This window comes from Podarcis filfolensis (assembly GCF_964270895.1).
Source record: "Podarcis filfolensis genome assembly, chromosome: 15".
NCBI classification, from domain to species: domain Eukaryota; kingdom Metazoa; phylum Chordata; class Lepidosauria; order Squamata; family Lacertidae; genus Podarcis; species Podarcis filfolensis.
Window position 1 is genome coordinate 8561323 of NC_139618.1, and position 18361 is coordinate 8579683.

The following is an 18361-nucleotide window of genomic DNA, read 5'->3' on the forward strand; positions in this document are numbered from 1 at the left end:
TTATTGGCTTCCTTCTCTGTTCATCAGGTCACAGTCCCGCCCTCTAATTATCTATTATCGGAACTCTGGTCCCTGTGGAGGACAGTTTCTCGACGGAGCCGCCTTTACTGTCGGAGATTGACCTTCCGATTCGTCAACTTGGCTGTCTATCTTCACTTAGTGACCAATTGCCTCACCCTGCCGGTATAACGCTTTTTAAAGTCTTCGAGCAGCTTTAAAAAATTCTTCACTCATTAACTCGGAGACGAGAGAGCGACAGGTTCGAAGCGTGTTCATTCTTTGTGCGTGTTTAAAATTAAAAACTAAAACGAAACAGGATTTCAAGCCCTACAAGAGCAGCGCTACCTAATTGGCCAGTGCCTTTTAAATCGCGGCGTCGCCAGCCAATCAAATCGATCGCCACCCGCCCCTTTTCCACGGACTGAATATGTAGGTGAAGGTTGCGTGAGGTGAGAGAGTCTCGCGGGGTCTCATCGGCAAAAAAAAATAAAAAGGCGGGACCATGGGCGGGGCGACAACCTGGAGGAGCGTTTGATTGGCCGGTGGGCGGTGCCTATTACCCCACCCACCAACCCACCCTCTTTGATCTCTTTAGAGGAGCGAGAGAAGAGTCGAATCCCAAGTCCCGCTTGTGGGCTGGGCGCTGCTCTGCTATTGGCCGCCGCGGCCTTCGAGGGGATGGGTCCCATTGGTTGGGGAGGCAGAGGCGACGGGACGGAGAGGATGAGCGCGAGCGTGTTTCTGTGTATGAGAGTGTGCGAGAGAAAAAGAGAGAGAGAGAGAGAGGGAGAGGGAGGCACGCGCGCGCGCACACAGACACACGCCGCCGCCCGGCTATGGGAAGGCGGGTGAGGAAAAAAGAGTAAAGCGAAAGCAGGCCGGGGGTGCGCGCATGCGCGCCTCCGTCGCCGCCGCTCTTTCGCTCTGCGCTCCGCTCTGGGGCTCCCGTGAGGAGAAGGCGGAGGAGGTGGCGGCGGCGGCGGCGAGGAGTCGCGGCCGGTCCGGCGGCCTGAGGGGACGACGGAGGAAGACGAGGCGGCGGCCACGGCTGCCGGAGGAGGAGGTGGAGGAAGAGGAGTGGGGGGGCGCCGTCGTCGTCGTCGACGTGGAGCGGCGCTGTGGGGCCTGAGTGACCCCCCCACCCGACCTCTCCCCTCATCCCTCCCGCCCCCCAACGGAAGAGACCCCGCCGAGGCGCCCCACACGCGACCCCCTCCCCCGGCCGGCGCCCGCCCCCCATCCCTCCTCATCTCCATCCCGCCTGTGGCTTCTCCACACAGCGGGGCGGGGGGGCCTGTAGCTGCTGCCGTCGCCGCCAACCGTGTGCCCGTCCCCCCCCCTACCCCGCCCCGGTCCCTCAGCTTGCCTCGCCTTTCCCCCCGTCCTCCCTTCCTATCTGTCTCTCTCCTCACCCCCCGCCCGCTCTGGGTCAGGCTGTCAAGGCAAGGGCGCCCACCTCAGACCCACCCAGGGAGGCAGTGGGGGTTGAGGAGTGGGTGGAAAGCGAACTGAAGCTGGCTGACTTGGCTCGCTAGCGTTGCTGCCTGCTGTCCCCCTTCACCGCCACCTTCCGCGTTCCCTTCTTTTATCTCTTTTCTATCACCTTCCGTAGCCTCTCTCTCCTTTCTTGGCACCTGCCACATTCTCTCTCTCTCTCTCTCTTCATTCGGCCTCCCTTATTCTGTCTTCTCGCTCTCTACCACGTTCTCTTTCTCCCTATCTCCCAGCTTTTGCAGTCCTTACTCCTGCATCTTTTAATTATCTGTTTGATAAATAAGTTTCACCCCACCACCACCTTTCAGTTCAGTTCCTCCTTTAGCTTTTCCGGTCAACACCCATTGACATTTTTCTCTCTTCAAGAAACTCGTATTTTCTTGTACATTAGTTGCTCCGTCTCTCTCCCTGTTTCTCTCATCATCCTTCATCTCAGCTTCCATAATCTTTTTAATTTAAGGGGGGGAACCCTTCACTTTGACACATTCAATCTTTATTTTGCTTCTTTATTATTTCTTAACTTTTTATTGATCTACCTACAGTGCTTTCCTTTTTTAAAAATAAAAATACTCACATCCCTAATCACTTTCCCCACTTTTTAAAGGGCTCTCGCCACATTTATACGTTTGCTTCCTATAGTCTGTTTTTGTTTCTCTCTATAAATAGCCAGTTTAGATTATTTTATCCTCATTCACATTTTAATGCTTTCTTCTCCCTAACATTTCCTTGTCCCCCTTGTACTTTTTCTTGCCTGTTTTTGCATCCTCTTGTATTTTCTATCTCCCATCCTTACAGGAAAAGCATCCATTTCTTTCATTTACTGCGACGTGTTTGGATTCTCTCATCTCTTGTTTGTGGCTTGATCACACTTTTATTCTTTCCCCCATATTGAAGCATCATTTGCTCCAGCCCTGTTTTTATTCTTTCTCCATGTTCTTTCTCCTAATTTCCATATTCTTCTCCCTTAACTGCATTTTTTTTAGCCTTCCCAGATTTTTTCTCCTTTAAACTACTTTTTCCTACCCCATTCTTCTCTTGGTTATCTTCTTTCATTCTTCTTTTGTTTTTGTTTTTTTCCCTTCCAAAAGTTCTTGAAACCTTTTATTCCTTGTCCTTGATAACTTCTGTTACCTGACTTTTTTGCTTTCTGCACATCATTTTTAAGTCTCTTCTGTGAGCTTCATTTGTTCTTTATTCACTCCCCCTCCCTGCCTCATTTTGAATATCGTTCACTGACTCTTCCTCCCACTTCCATTCCATCTTTTTCATCCCCTTTTCAATTTTTGGACTTATTTTCATTTCCCATTTATACAGCCTTCCTTGATTTATATAGCCACTTTCCTTCCCCTTATAGTGGAAGTTGCTCATATCCACGTTTAATATTAAAGGTGGATGGATATATACACAGAACAGAGAGTAGAGTTGTAGAAGGCCTTGAAGACCTTCCTACACATTTTGAAGAGATAAATGAAAAGGATGTGGGAATGGAAGGGGTGGGCTTGTCAGTACTCCTAACATTTTCTAGGGGGGTGAAGTTTCATCCTTTTTCTGGGGGGGAAGGGGACTGACAAATTTCAAGACTGGCACAGAGGAAACATAAGAAGGATGGCGTTCTAGTACCAACTACACTGGCCATCTTGGGGGGTAGGGGGTTTATTGCATGCTCACATGCGCACTCCATTTTTCTTGACTTGATGAAGACATAAAGGCCTGTTGAGCTCCATGTTTTTGAAGGTGGGCAACTTGCTTGTGGTAGTGTAGCAAACTTCATTTTTTTTGTGGCCAAATGACAGCTTGACCCAGTTGTTATCCAACGAGAGGGCATCACCTTGAATGTCTCTTTGTAGTGCCACAGCCAGCGCAAAAATGATGGCGGCTTACAATGGCGGTACATCTGCAGCAGCAGCAGGTCACCACCACCACCACCACCACCACCTTCCTCATCTCCCCCCTCCTCATCTCCACCACCACCACCACTCTCAGCACCACTTGCACCCAGGCTCTGCGGCTGCAGTACATCCCGTACAGCAACATGCTTCTTCGGCTGCTGCTGCAGCCGCAGCTGCAGCCGCTGCGGCCATGTTAAACCCAGGGCAGCAGCAGCCATATTTTCCATCACCGGCACCAGGTCAAGCCCCTGGACCAGCAGCAGCAGCCCCAGCTCAGGTACAAGCTGCAGCAGCTGCTGCAGTCAAAGCGCATCATCATCAGCACTCACATCATCCACAACAGCAACTGGATATTGAACCAGACAGGCCTATTGGATATGGAGCCTTTGGTGTAGTTTGGTGAGTATGGGGAGCAAACAGCTCTTGCACTCTGGTGGCTTCCAAGCCACAGCATATTCCTGTTGCCATTTGAACTTGAATGCCAACACGCTACTTTTCAACAGGTGCCTGTTCAAGTCTGTAGCAGATGGTGTCCACCCCCACCAGAAAAAGGGAGATTAGAAAGTGCATTAGAAATGTATGAGCTGGGGAGCTTCAACTTGTATGTGTGTTTAGTGGCACATAGTTAACACAAATGAAGTGTTTCTGTTATTGTGGCAGGTATCAAAACAAAATGTTGCTACCTTTTTGCTGTAATGATTGTCATCAGGTTGTCACTTGTGTACCTTGAAAAAATGGATCAGTTCCTGGAGAAATAGTAAGGTGAATTTGCACATCTGTATTTCATAACTTTAATTCATTTGGATTTCTTGGATTTTTACCATTTAGGGCCTGTCTACATTTCCAAACTTTATTCCCCACGCCTTCTCTCCTATTGGAGGGCAGAACTTTATTTAAAAAAGTGGAAGCTGGCATTCTTGGTACTTGCAGGTCCTTACCTACTCCTGTGCAGTAGTTGGGTTGCTCTTGCTTCTTCTATAGCTGCAGCTCAACAGTGCAATCCTATGCAAGTCAGTACCATTGCATTCAGTGGGACTTATTTGCAGCCCCAGGTGAGTGAGTGTAAAATTGCAACCTAAATTGGCTTGGATTATGTCCGACATCATTGCCTTGAGACAAATACAACCTGCTTAGATTTTCCAAAACATTCTGCTGCTACTGCCGAAGCATTTATTATGTGTTTTAGAGGTCAGTAGCTTGGGTTGCATCAGAATGCCATTTTTTATAGTAATAGAATTTCATTCATGTGTGTCTTAAATGCAAATGGAGAAAAGTTGGTTTCTGAATCCAGTGACTGGAGTTGGAAGCAATTTCTTTTGGACTCTTGGTTTTGGCAGGTGACTAGAGTCTGCATTTCCCCTGCAGTATCACACAATGTATTTCCTAAAAGTTATCTTAGGACTTTGCACTTCATTCAGATTCCCCCCCCCCATCTTGCTTTGCTTTGGCATGGGCCGTCACAGCTACAAAACCCTAGGAGCCTTGTGTAGGAAACAAAATGTTTTAATGACTCTCTGCTTGGCCTTGTTTAAGAATGGCTTTAAAAGAGGGAAATTCTCCCTGTCTTGGTATCGAAGCAGAACGTTAACCAAAAATCTATGTAGACATTTATAAAATGGATTTGGATTGTATTTGTAACTTTTCTTGCATTGAGCTAAACAGTCATGTGGCCCATTGAATGTAAGAGGCACAAAATGTATAAGGGGAGAGGTTTTCAGTTGCGCAGGAAATTGATCCAATAAAAAGCTACCCCCTGTTTGTATTGTATTCTTACCACCAGGATAACAATTCTTGAATCAGCAAAAAATCTTCTTTTGTACTTTAAGGAATGCTTTGCTTGCCTCAGCTGTCATGCTGTAGTTTTCACTTAGCTGAACTAAAATCATTGCATGTATTAATGCTATGATTCACTGGATTAATATGTGCTGTAATAGAGTGCTGTGGAGTAGAGTGGTTTTGACAGCTAAGGCACAGTTGGATTTAGACTGGTAACTGATAGTATCATACAAATGTATTGCTTAAACAGGTTTCAGCATAGAAGTGTTACTTAAGCAGGGAACGGCTAAGGGTCTAAGATGAATCTTTTTGTAATTAGTGAATGCTTCTAAGTTAATGATTTGATTTCTGTGTTTCTTATACCACTTCTGGAATTAAAAATTAAGATTTATAGCTGTCTATCCTCTTCTTGGATTATACTTTACTGCAGACTATTTAATAAATGCTGTGAATGAGAATCTTAACAGTGAATCCTAGGGATGTCTAGTTGGAAGTAGCTCTCATTGAATTTAGTAAGACTTACTACCTGTGAATTGCATTTTTGCAGTTCTAGTTATATGCTATTTATTGAAAAATATGATTGCATTATTTTTAGTGTAGATGCTTTGGGCAGGATCAAAATCTAGAATAATTGGCAAGGAGTGTGTTCAGGTTGACAGCAACAGAAATAAAACATTTTCAAATTGAGTAGCTTTTCTTATAAGAGAGAATGATATAAAAATTACAGCAGCTCATTCATAGCATAATTCTAAGAAAGAAGTACCGAGTTGAATGGGACTTTATATCTATTTAGGTTGCAGCCTTAGTTACACTTTCAGTCAGCACTTGGTTAAGGTAAAGTAATTGATGGAGGAGTGGAAGCCCATAAAATATGTTTTGGTTGCTTTTTAAAAAATGCAGTGAGTTTTCTTAAATGCAAAGTTAACACCACCAGTTTTTCAAATAAGTTATAAAAGGCCCTCATTATCTTACTGCGCATCTTTTCAGAGGCACAACACATGCTAAATTTTGTAGTGTATGTGGCTAGAAACTTGTAACTGAAATGCTGTGTGAGTGATAATTCTGAACTCTGTCATTTAAATTAGATCTGAACACTGAAAGTTCAGCTGCAAATGTGTGTTTGAGAGTAGTGTAAAGTTGGCTTGTTCATGTAAGCAAACAATTTTTGATGCTGGAATTCTCTGAAGCAGTGTAGCCCACCCATGTAGAATGATGTTTAAAAGGATATAACTGGTGAATCTGTCTGTTGCAGAATGTTATTTTTTTAGTGTAGAATTGTGGTACAGTGGTATCTCGGGTTACATACACTTCAGGTTACAGACTCCGCTCACCCAGAAATAGTGCTTCAGGTTAAGTACTTTGCTTCAGGATGAGAACAGAAATTGTGCTCCGGCGGTGTGGCAGCAGCAGGAGGCCCCATTTGCTAAAGTGGTGCTTCAGGTTAAGAACAGTTTCAGGTTAAGTACGGACCTCTGGAACGAATTAAGTACTTAACCTGAGGTACCACTGTAATTCTAAGCCAAATGAAGGGGTGCCAATTTATGCAGATACTTGGTCCATGCTGAATGCTTACTGTCTTATTAAGGAGTTTTGGAATGCACAATATGATGCAAATTGTCTTTTTTCTCTGCTTCTTCCATTTTGCTACCAATTGGGGGAAGTGGGAATGTGGAAAATTAAATGAGAGGCTTGAGGGAATGTTCTTCCCCATTGAGCGATTTTAGGATAATGTTGAACCCAATTATTTAGAATGTGGTTTGAGTGCTGGTATCCCCATTGTAGCCTTTTAGGTTGTAGTTGAAATGGCTGGTGTTCATAGCCTCTTTGATGCAGGCTGACTTCTGTTTTTCCAATTCACTGATATAGTTCATCAGCCATAAGCTGTTAAAGCATGATGTCTTGGCAGACTTTCATACATAGTCTGCTGTTACTGTTGATTGTTCATGTGCCCCATTGTGTTCTCTTGCTCTTTTTGCTTGGCTTTGCAGGATAAGTTGGCTATCATTGACAAATATCACCTCCCTTTTGGCTACATGTGGATTTTGAGGCAATGGTAATTCAGTTGCTTAGGCAGTAAGAGAATCCCAGTGGATTTAACAGCATTATAAACTAGTCTCTTACATTTTGTGTGGTTCCGAATAAACTGACAACAAGTAAGCATGTGTTGGGTTCATTTACTAGCCACTGAATTTATAAAAGCTTGGTGAAAAGCGGGGAACTTTAATAATGTAACAGCAAGAATTTAACAGTGCTGTAACTAAGGTCTTCACTGAATTGACAGACTTGAGTCCATTGTTTAATTGGCTCAGAATCCTCAATCTCAGTTGCTTGCTGAATGTGAGGCAGAGAGTTCATGTTTGTGTCTTTTAAAAGTGTTATTGGTAGCTTTCCCTGAATGCCATGTTACTGTAAATCCTGACTCTTAACCAAAGCAGTCTAGTGTTGATAGCTAGACTGTGGAGAGCTTTTGAAAAACATATTCTCCAAAGTATTCCCATTTAAATGAGGAGTCCTCCAGAGATTGGGGGAGGGGGAATGCCAATGGTTCTTGTGAAACTCTCCCACAGACCTGCTTTAGTTATGTCACTGGTGGGCTGATGAAGAACCAGTGTTTGTTTTAGGGAGTCTTGTTGTTTCAGAAGGTGAGTTTTTCTCTGTTGGGAACAGAAAACAGGTTTTAAGCATTGTGCATGACGCGGGTGGCGCTGTGGGTTAAACCACAGAGCTTAGGACTTGTTGATCAGAAGGTCAGCGGTTTGAATCCCCGCAACGGGGTGAGCTCCCATTGCTCTGTCCCTGCTCCTGCCAACCTAGCAGTTCAAAAGCACGTCAAAGTGCAAGTAGATAAATAGGTACCGCTCCAGCAGGAAGGTAAACGGCGTTTCCGTGCGCTGCTCTGGTTCACCAGAAGCGGCTTAGTCATGCTGGCCACATGACCCGGAAGCTGTACGCCGGCTCCCTTGGCCAATAAAGCGAGATGAGCGCCGCAACCCCAGTGTCGGCCACGACTGGACCTAATGGTCAGGGGTCCCTTTGCCTTTACCTTTATGACACAATGGGCTGTACTCAAAGTTAGTCCTACTCAGTGTGGACCCACTGAAATTATTGGACACGCCTAATTTATACTTATTAGTTTCAATGCTTTTCTCCAAGTACAAGTTAGTTGGATAGCGCCCAGTATTCTGTGGAGAGTAATAGTAACATATCCTTAGTCAAACCATGAAGTAGAAGCTCTGTAGCACATAAAGTTCCTTTCAGTACAGAGCTCCTTGTAGAGAATTGCCCTTTGATGCGGCACTTTAAAAGTCAGTATAGTTTAAAAATGCTGAATAATGACATTTCTAGCCAAGACACGTCAGTTCAGGATTCTGGGTAAACTTCTAATTGATTAAGTTGCAAAATGAAAGCATGGTGGTCATATTGCAGTATGGGAAGATTCCACGCTAGGTCAGGAATTTAAAAACTAGCTGAAGTTTGATTTAATTTAAGGACCTAGCAAACTGCCTTATATTAGGCCAGGCTATGTCCATCTAGCTGAATTTTGTCTTCTCTGACTAGTAGTGACTTTCCAGGATTGCAGGCAGGTCTTTTCTGTTACTTGCTACCTGATCCTTTTAACTTGACATGCTGGGTATCGAATTTGAGATCTTTCGCATGTAAAGTGTGTGTGCTCTACTACTCATCTACGGTCTCCTCCCTAATATTGTTTGCAAAAATATGCTTGAGTAAGGGCAGATCATCAGATTTCATGGGTGTTAGTCAATATGTAAATAGTCTTTGAGAGGTAGATTGGTGAAGAGTAGCTCCCCTTGCCTTGCAAGCATCTGCTAAACATATTTTTTGAATTAATTTAAGTAGCTTTGGGTGCTTGCAGAAAAGTTGCTCAGCGTTACGCACCTGTTAAAATATTATTATTACATGGACTTGGATTGCAAATAATAATAATATCCTAGCTTGATTTAGGTTTTTTAAATTGTTTTTATTAAAGGTTTTCTTGGTTTACAGAAATACATACATTGTCTCCACTTTCAGATTATAATTGCTTTAGTTTTAGAGAAGAGCCAGTTGCAGCAAAGGAAAATGTAGCTATCCCAGAGTTCTTTTTCTTTTCTCAGCATATCTTTTTTCTACCTTTACTGGAACCAAATACCTCCTGTGGAACTTTTGAGAACTCATCCTTTCTATGGGTAGAAGTCCCCTCAGGATGATGGGGAAGGGCAACTGAACAGTGGGGTGAGAACATTCCCAGCATGGTATTCCTTCTAAGTGTCATTAAGTCAGCTAGCTGTCTGTGGGAAGAACTGTGCCTGAAGCAGCATTGATTCTCAGACCTGAACATTCACTGCCCTCAGTTTAGTCCAGGGGAGTCTTTCCTGGGAGGGCTTGGTCTTTCTTTTGCTACTACTGTTGAAGCAGTGCTTCCTAATGGACAGCATGCACATGTTGAGAGAATATGTTGGTTCCTTCTAGGGTGCAAGATCTACCTGTGGAGTGAAAATGGTCATTGTTCTTTGTGGGTGCACAGAGAGCTGTATCAAGTATTAGTCATACTCGGCGTAGACCCATTACGAATAATGGCAGTGACTAATTTGGGTCCATTTGTTCTACTCTGAGTAAAACTTAGTTGGCCACAACTCATTTATGTGGTCCAGAGCAAGGTTGTTGAACAGCTAAGATTAGCTACACTTGACCCTGCTCTTGATTTTGACCACAGCCAGATTATTTAACAGCATAACAAGCCTCTGGCCTAGAGCCTTTGATTTTCATAATATGGGGGTGGCTTTGATGACAGTGCCTACACTGCAGGGAAGAAAGTTGCTAACATGAGTTATGTACGTGTTTTCATTTGTAGAATGTAAAAAACAAAACAAAAAGGACACCCGTATTAAGGAGGTCTCTGAGGCTCCTAGAAACATTCAGATCTGGGTTATGTAGGGTGGAAGTTTGAGAACTACTGTCCATAGCTTAAGCCACGGTTTTCTGTCTCTTGAACCCAGTAGGCTTTGAGTGAAGTGGCAGCGTGTTGATCTTGCCTTCTTTTCTCTCAGCTGTCAGAGGCCTTGCAGAAAGATACAGAAAATCTCATTGAACTGGAATGTCTGAGAGTTACAAAGTTTGCCCCACTTGCTGGGAACTAGAATTATGCAGTTTGTTCCATTGTAGTAATATTAATTCTAGCTATAAAATCCCAGTGCTAGCTTATTAAAGTACAGAAGCTCTATAGTTCAATGATTAGAGGGCTGCCTTGTTTAAAGCTTTAACAGTAGGTTTGCCAGGCATGCAATTCCCAATCACCCCCATAAAATTGATCTATTTTATACAGAGTAGTTTTACACTTAGCATGCGGTACTAGGAAGAAATAGGCTTGGGGAAGATAGGGTGTTTGTGGCAGCAAGAGTGTAGGCAGCAAGGAGGTGCGGTGTTGGGGAAGAACTTAACTATAAACATGTCCCTTTGATTTCTTAGTGAGGATAAGGCTGGCTACTACAACTGGGAACTGAGCAACAAAATGATCAGTTTCAAAGCTTCTCATGAAGACTACAGTAACTATTTAAAAAGCAAAGAAGTCAAACCCAAAAAGGCTACATTAATAATTCTTGATTTGCAAGCAGGCTCTCAGACTGGTTTTTGTTCAGGTTTAGCTTGTGCTACTATTTTGTTTCAGATGACCAAAAATATTGCATATATGCTCAAATTGGTTATTTCTCCTTGGTGCATTTCTTGAAGTTGTAACATGCAATTTCATATTGAATGTTTGGAAAATGTTCTCCCTGTTGCAGATTACCTGATTTTTAGATCTATTTTTTAGCATGGTAAGGGAATGACAAAACTGTCACTAAGGGTAGAGCACAGTTACTGGTTTGCTCATTGGTGACAGTTTTATTCAAAGCAGTTTTGAAATAGAACAGTGAACAAGCTCTTAATTTATAGTTTCTTCTTGCTGTGGAAAACAATGATTTGATAGTGTTGTGTGAATTGTGTGTTGGGAAAAGATCAATTCTGTGCTATTGGTACAGAATTGGCATCTGAGACGATTTTGTATCCCCCCCCCCCGCACAATTCTTTCTCCATTCTTCCAGCTGTTAACTGTAAATTTTAAATAATGGGTAGAAGCTTGTGTGTTTGTGTTCTATACCAATAGTTTAAGATTTTTCTTTTTTATCATTACAGATAATATAGGAATGTTGTCAGAATGAAGAAATTTAAAATTAGAGCAAAGCAGAAAATTTGGAAGGAAAAAAAAGTTTTATAGCACCCAAAGGAATGATATAGCTATCAGAATGTAACGGGACTTCCAATAAATAAATTATGCTCCTGTTACAGTCTTGCGTTTCTGTGGTATTATGGAAAATCCAGCCTTCTGTTTTCAGTCAGATAAGTAGAAAGATAACGAATGACCTGGAAGAAGATAAAACGGGAAGCAAAAGTGAGCAAGGAGAAGATACTTGGGTGTACATTTTTGTAAGAAAATTGGGCAAGAAATCAGAATATCAAGTCAAACCTTGTGCTATAAAACAGCTGCACTGGATCCCAGTTTATATCTGAGCCCAGTTAAAGGTGCTTATATTGGTGTTTAAAGCTTGTCTGAAAGACTGTCTGCATCCATATCTGCCTTCTCTGAAGTTGAGATCTTCAGAGGGGTTTCTGCTGATAGTTCCTCCACCCTCCAGAAGTTCTGGGGTTGGTGTCCTGGGAGAGGGCTTTCCCTGTGGCAGGCTTTGCTTGTGGAATTTCTTCCACACACAGGTGTGTCTAGCATCCTCATTGTACAGTACAATTTTACTAAGTGCTGAAGATGCACATCTTTTTTCTGGTTTTGACAGGTAAGGTGTTTTGTTTTGTGGGGTTCAGTTATTTGTTGAATTTATACTGTTCTGATCCATTTGGAATGGTTTTCCTTGTTTTATACTTGGAATGGTTTTATTTGTTTTTATAGTTGTACATTATATTGTTGTAACCTGCCTCTGGTGAAGGGCAGGTAAGAAAACTTATAAGAAAAAAAGCCATAGCTATTTGATACAGTTCTGCATTAAAAAGCAGTGCAGATTTTCTGAAGCAATATTTCATCTGACAGCCCTACCAAGAACTTCGATATTTCAAGGTTGAAGACAGATCTTGCTGTGATGTCTTCATGAATTCCTATGTTTAGTATAGACGCTACTAAAATTGAGGTTAGCACAAGTAGGAACTATTTAAATGCCTGCAGACAAACCCATGGAGTACTACTTTAAAACTAAATTGCTGTGTTGAATTTCTGTCTGTCTGTATGATGGTGTAGCAAGTACTTTTGTTTGGCACATCTAGTGCAGATGAACAGGGATTTCCTGACTAACTGAGTCTGTCAGCTTGATCCTCTGTTGCTTGGAGGGAAACCATGGGAGTGCCTGAGGCAAATGGTGCAGCGCCTCAATGAGCACATGATAAAGCAGTGTATATATTGAACCTAATTCTGATGGCTGTGCTCTTTAAGAATTATTCATGCCACATTCTTATGAGGCTGTCCTGGTATTCAAGGAATGCCCTGTTTAAATTCCTTGGGGACTGTGACTTCCATCATCATCCTACAAGGATAGATCAGAATCCCATTTAACATAAATGTGACCTAATTGAAAAGCTGTGTTTGCCTGTTTGCAAGTTTTTACATAATGAACATTGGAAGCCTGTTTCAGGTACAGATATTCAGTGTCCCCCACCAGCCTTGCTGAATAAATCAGGTATATAATGCCTTTAAGTATACGAATGCAAACTGGGAAGGTATTCATTGCATGCCTTAATCCTAGAAAGAATCATTTCTGGGTTGGGGTCACTGCAGCTTCTTAGACAATGGCATCAGTTGTTTAAGTCACGAACCAGTTTCAAACAACATTCATGCAAAAGGCTGAATAAGGAGCAGCATGATTTCTAGAGTCTCTCATAGCAGATGCTTAGTTTCATCGTACTCAGAGTAGACTTAAAGAAATTAAATGAACTCAGCCATACCTATTAATTTTAGTGGGTCTGCTCTGAGTAGGGTTTACACTGTATACAACACACTGTACTTCTGCTGCCCTGATTAATAGCAAACTGGCCTAAACATTCAGAAGACGAATGCTGAAATATTTGGGTTTTTATGAACAAAGACTAGTATATTAATTTAAGTTACTTTATGTTACAAGCCCTTGCTGCCTACTGTCAAGTCATACAATGAAGTGTTGATCTGTTAAACTGCAAGCATGTTATTCTAATTGCAGACTTTAAGAATGGAGAAACGTGGAAGGCCTCATTTGTTTCTTCATTTCTCTCACCCCCACCCCCAAAAATTCTTTCCAGGGGTTGTAGACAAGTCTCTTTTGATGAGTCAGTGTTCGGGGGGGAAAATGTCCAGGTCAGTCTTATGACTAACCTGATTGTTTTGTTCTAGTACATCGTTTTCAGGTCTTGATATTGTTTGTGTCTGGGTAATTGTATGTTGGCAGTACACACAGAAGTGAGACAGAATCCAATATTTGTTTCAGTTCTTCTGCAAATGTTATAGCTGAACAGCTTGTAACTATATTGGGAACCAAAATTAGTTTTTCATGAGGTATTTATATTTCAAATGTGATTTCCCCCTCCCTTTTGAGTTCATTCTTGTGCATTCTGTCCCCCTCCCCACAACACGTATACTGATTGAAGTATTTAAATGTGCCCCATTCCCTCCTTGTGAAAACATTTGGATAAAATGTATGGCTATAGGTAAAGTTTTATAGAGTCCCTGGTCAACAAGTGACTTTAGGTGGTTTCTTTTAGGAGGGAAAGAAGACAGTGGGCCTGCATGCACTGCACTGCACCATACCTCAAAGTAGCTCCCATTGCCACTAGCACTAAATTTGCTACACAGCTCTCTGAGTTAGCAACTAGCACTTGCTGATCCCCTTTTTCATGACCCAGTGACTAATATAGTTTTGAGCAGAGTGCTGTGGGCAGCAGGTGCTGCATGACTGTGGACAACTCCCACAATGTTGGTTTTTATGTGTTGGGATTGGGGTGATCCAGGGTTAGAAATGGGGGTAGAAAAGCTAGGAGCCAAATGACTTCTGGGACCTGGGTTGTGGGCACCAAAACAGAATGTCTAGTCGCCACTGGGGAGGGGGGTCGGCAACCCTATATTCTTTATTGTTAAACTCCTTGACATATTGTCTATCCCTAACATATACTTCGAGGCTTCAAATCACATACATTTCAGTGATCCTTGAGTGTCAGTCAGGTGCAAAAAATGGCACCCAGACTTTTTGAGGTCCTCACAAATGGATAAACTTTAGATGCAAAATTCGCCTGGTGCTCTGCTAATTTCGAACCCTGGGATGATCTTGCTTTATAGCTGTATCACAAATGTGCTAAGCAGCCCAGCCAGAATGTCCTAGCTCTCAAGTTCAGGTGTGAGGAATACAAAAAGAATTTTGGACTGTTACAGTTTCTTTAAATGTCCTTTCCCCTGCCCAAGGTTGAACCGTGTTCAGTTCCAGTATCATGGCCTAGTCCTGAATCTAAAAAGACAACGATAACTTGCAGAGGCTTCCATTGAGTATCAACATGGAGTCTTATTAGAAGGTCTCTGGATTTACTACACATCTGTAGTAGTTATTCAGCATCTCTTCTGTTTTCAAATAAAATCAGTGATCCCCTAGCTTTACTTTGAACAGGGGCAGGGAACTTTAGGCCTGGGAACCAAATGCGGCCCTTGGGACCCTTCCTAGGCCATTCCCCTTCTCCATGCCATGCTTCTATTCTACGCCATTTTGGCCTGGCTCTCTGGCTTGGAACAAGAAAGGACAGTAACTTACCTTGCTGGGAGTGGGGGAGATGGGGACCCAAGACATTTGCACTGATTTTTTCTTAATGGGGATTACTTCTGTTTAATAATATTAAACCCTTTCTTAAATGTTTCATTCTTGGTCTGGGCTTCCTTAAATGAATGCTTTGCCAACAATAATTCACAATGCAGTCCTACTTATGTCTATTAAGAAGTAAGTTCTGTTAAATTCAATGGGGCTTACTTCCAGGTAAGTGAGGTCGGGATTGCAACCCTTTGTCACTTTATTTTGTGGCACAATGACCTTATAAAATGAAATGTTCAAATTAAACTAATGGGCACCTTTATAATTAGAAATGATTAACTGAGCCCTCCTGTAGCATAATGGGTCAGTGTTTCTGACTGTTAAACAGAAGGTTGCTGGTTCGAGCCCACCCAGAGGGTTGGACTTGATGACTCTCAGGGTCCCTTCCAACTCTACAATTCTATGATTCTGTCAGTGAAGATTGTGTGTTGGGGGGGGTGCAGTTTTGCAGCACCCTGGTAGATTTTACTTTCCCCGTCTAACCTACCTGAGGCTGAAATTGTGAGGAAGAGTTTGCTTAAAGGATTAGTCTGGGTACACATAAGGCAAGAAAATCAATTGGAAGAACTCTGGATTCTAATTTAAAACTCCATAGTACATGGAAGAACAAATATAGTAAATATCAGGCTGTGACATGAGTAAGTCACTTTAAGCTAGTGGTGTGTGTATGTATCATCTAGTTCTTGTACTCAGTAATTCCATTGTTAAGCTCATTTTCCATAAATACACCATTGTGTAAGCATAATCCACACTTGAATATTTATTACTGAAGACAATGTCTCATCCAGAGATATGAATGCCACATTATTTTGGATTGTTTAAAAGTACTTATTAGGCTACACATTCAGTTTGCAAATTATGATTAAGGCTGGCCTTATGATGTTAACATTTCTTTTGAAATTTACTGGAAAAGTAAATTTACTGGAAAAGTAAAAGTGTTCACTTGCTTGTGAGGAACATGATTGAATGTAGCTCCTCACTTATTTAGTCTGTAATCTATGCACTGTGGCAGGTACTTGACAAATCCTATTGTTTTTATAGTCCCTGGCAGCAAAAGCTAGACTTTGACTGAGCCTCTGGTAGACCACTATACATGGCTCTTGTGCTTCATTTGACTTGCTTGGTCTCAAGTTATACAGGACTCATATGCTGAAAGTGTAGGGAAAGTTATTAGAAACCCTGTAAATTTGTTCCTGAAGTGATGTAGTTTTTCCAGATTTTTTTTTTAATTAGGCTAATTTGCATAGGAACAGTTCACACTAGAGAGTGATCTAATTTGGAATATTTATTTGACTTGAATATGTATTTAGTAAACAATGCTAAAAATGTGGAAACTGCAATTGTATTTTCAGTTGACACCTGCTTGTCATTAACTGATGGACTTAAGAAATGGAAAATTTTCTGTGGAAAAATAAAAGAATGGATAATTTTCCATTTTGGAAAACATTCCTCTCCACATTACTGAGTTGTTGACACCTCTTGTAATATCCAAAGTAGTGTGGAGTGGTGTTAATTCAAGTGCAGCATCAAGTGCCTGGACACTGAGGGGGACTGCCTTACCCAAGCTAACTTATTGGGTCTTCTTGGCTGAACTGGGCATTTCTCTGCTAGACTAGAGGCAAGGGCATGTTAGAGTTTACCATATATATAACAATTTTATCTCTTGTCAGTAAAGAATGGTGCCTAAAATAGCATATTAATGGCTGTAGACTTCCCTATTCATTGGGTAGGCCTTGCACCGCTTAATTTTATCTGCTATTGCACCCCATCTTGTCCTTGTGTTGTGAATGTGAATTTACTGTTCTAATTGTTTAGTTCTTCGAGGTCTCCTCTTGTAAAAAGGTTGTAGCTTGCTGCTTTGGACGGGTTGTTCGCCTTTCTTGTGTGCTGAAGTGGCAATTAGATTCAATTTTGTGAAGTAGGTCCCCTGAGCTGAGGTACTTGCACTATAAACACAAGCTATTTATGTCAAGCAGGGTGAATTCACACAAAGAGTAGATGTCTGTGGCTAACATTCATAAAAATATATAACTTAAGCTCTAGCAAGCAGCAAGAATAAATTACAAGGAGAAGGTTGTAAAAGCGACTGAGTAATGGAGATGACTACCCACTGCTTTCCAATGTGGTATTGCGCTTATAATGGCTGAATTTTGCAAACTGCGCTTTTAAAAAGGAGAATGAAATCAAAATTTGTCAAGAGCAAGTTTAGGTGTCCCTGGAGAAATATGTTTGTGTGCTAACAGCAACCACTTTGTGTTGGGTTTCCCTAAGAGGAAAACCCTCACAGAGGACTGGGAAGAAGTTCCAGCAGACCAGAAAGCTGGACAGGATAGAGGTAAGTGGGCTAAGTACATAGTAGGAAATGAAAGGAGAGAAATGTGGGAGAAAGTTCAGTAAACAATATAAATTGGTGGGAGGAAGGGGCCTGAGGGAACAGAGAACTGAGTCAAATGGAGAGGCTTGCAGCAGGGCAACATTTTAAAAATCTGGAGGAGGGTGTGCTCAGTAGGCTGATCAAGAGACAAGGAGTTAAAGTGAGACCAAGTAGATCTTTGCTTTTAGCAACCAAAACTTGAGAAAATAATGGGTAGAGGAGGCATGAAGTTGAAAGAAGTTAGAGACTAAAGAGGCTATATCCAGAAAGAAAGCAGATGGGCAAGGGGGCATTTGGAGAACTGCACCAAGGGGGCATAGGGTTTCTAGAGTTTAGATCCCCTGGGCCTGGAGTATTCTGCCAGAAGTGACTTCTGTTGATACTGCAGCATTGTGACCCTGGCAACCCTAAGGGAACAGCAAGGACCAAAAGCCCCTGACAAAACTGTGGATGATGCTGAATTTCCTATATTGATTTGAACTAACAAGCCAGTACTTTGGCTGAAGGCTTCTAGTTGTTTGGAATTCTTCCCCTTGGGCTTGTTGTACTGATGCCCCTTAATTAATCACTAGCAAATGAATACCTTGCTTAGTTTTTTTGCTACTGTTCTCTGGGAATCTTATTTGTAAATGCAGCAGAGTCTTTAAGGTACCATGAAACTGAAAGATTTATTGTGGTATAAAAGTCCATGGCCCAAAACCATCTATTGAGATGACAGAGCAATTGCACTTTTATACTTTAAGAATCTGGATACTAATCGCTATAAAAGTAACATTGCTTTGCCATCTCATCCTTGGAAGACAGGTTCATGCTTTGTTTTACTTTAGAGGTCTAAATAACAGCGAACTGATTTAAGTCCCTTATCTAATCATTACAATGGCTAAACTATGTCTGTGGTGAAATTTTTAGGATTGGTGCGCCCCTGAGTCTACCTACAGCTCATTTTGCCCCCTTTTTGGGGAAGGACAAGC

At 42.1% G+C, this 18361-nt stretch overlaps 1 protein-coding gene across 2 annotated transcripts in view; it reads left to right on the top strand.

Moving 5' to 3' along the window:
* The first annotated feature begins 688 nt into the window (after nt 1-688).
* The window catches only part of NLK (nemo like kinase), a 90814-nt gene continuing 73141 nt past the window's right edge, over nt 689-18361 (top strand). Inside the window, exon 1 of one of the 2 annotated variants that reach the window (XM_083587773.1) lies at nt 689-3782. In XM_083587773.1, the coding sequence (XP_083443899.1) occupies nt 3328-3782 (455 nt within the window). In that variant the 5' untranslated portion in view covers nt 689-3327. The remainder of the gene's footprint in view (nt 3783-18361) is intronic. The other variant, XM_083587772.1, reaches the window with a different exon arrangement.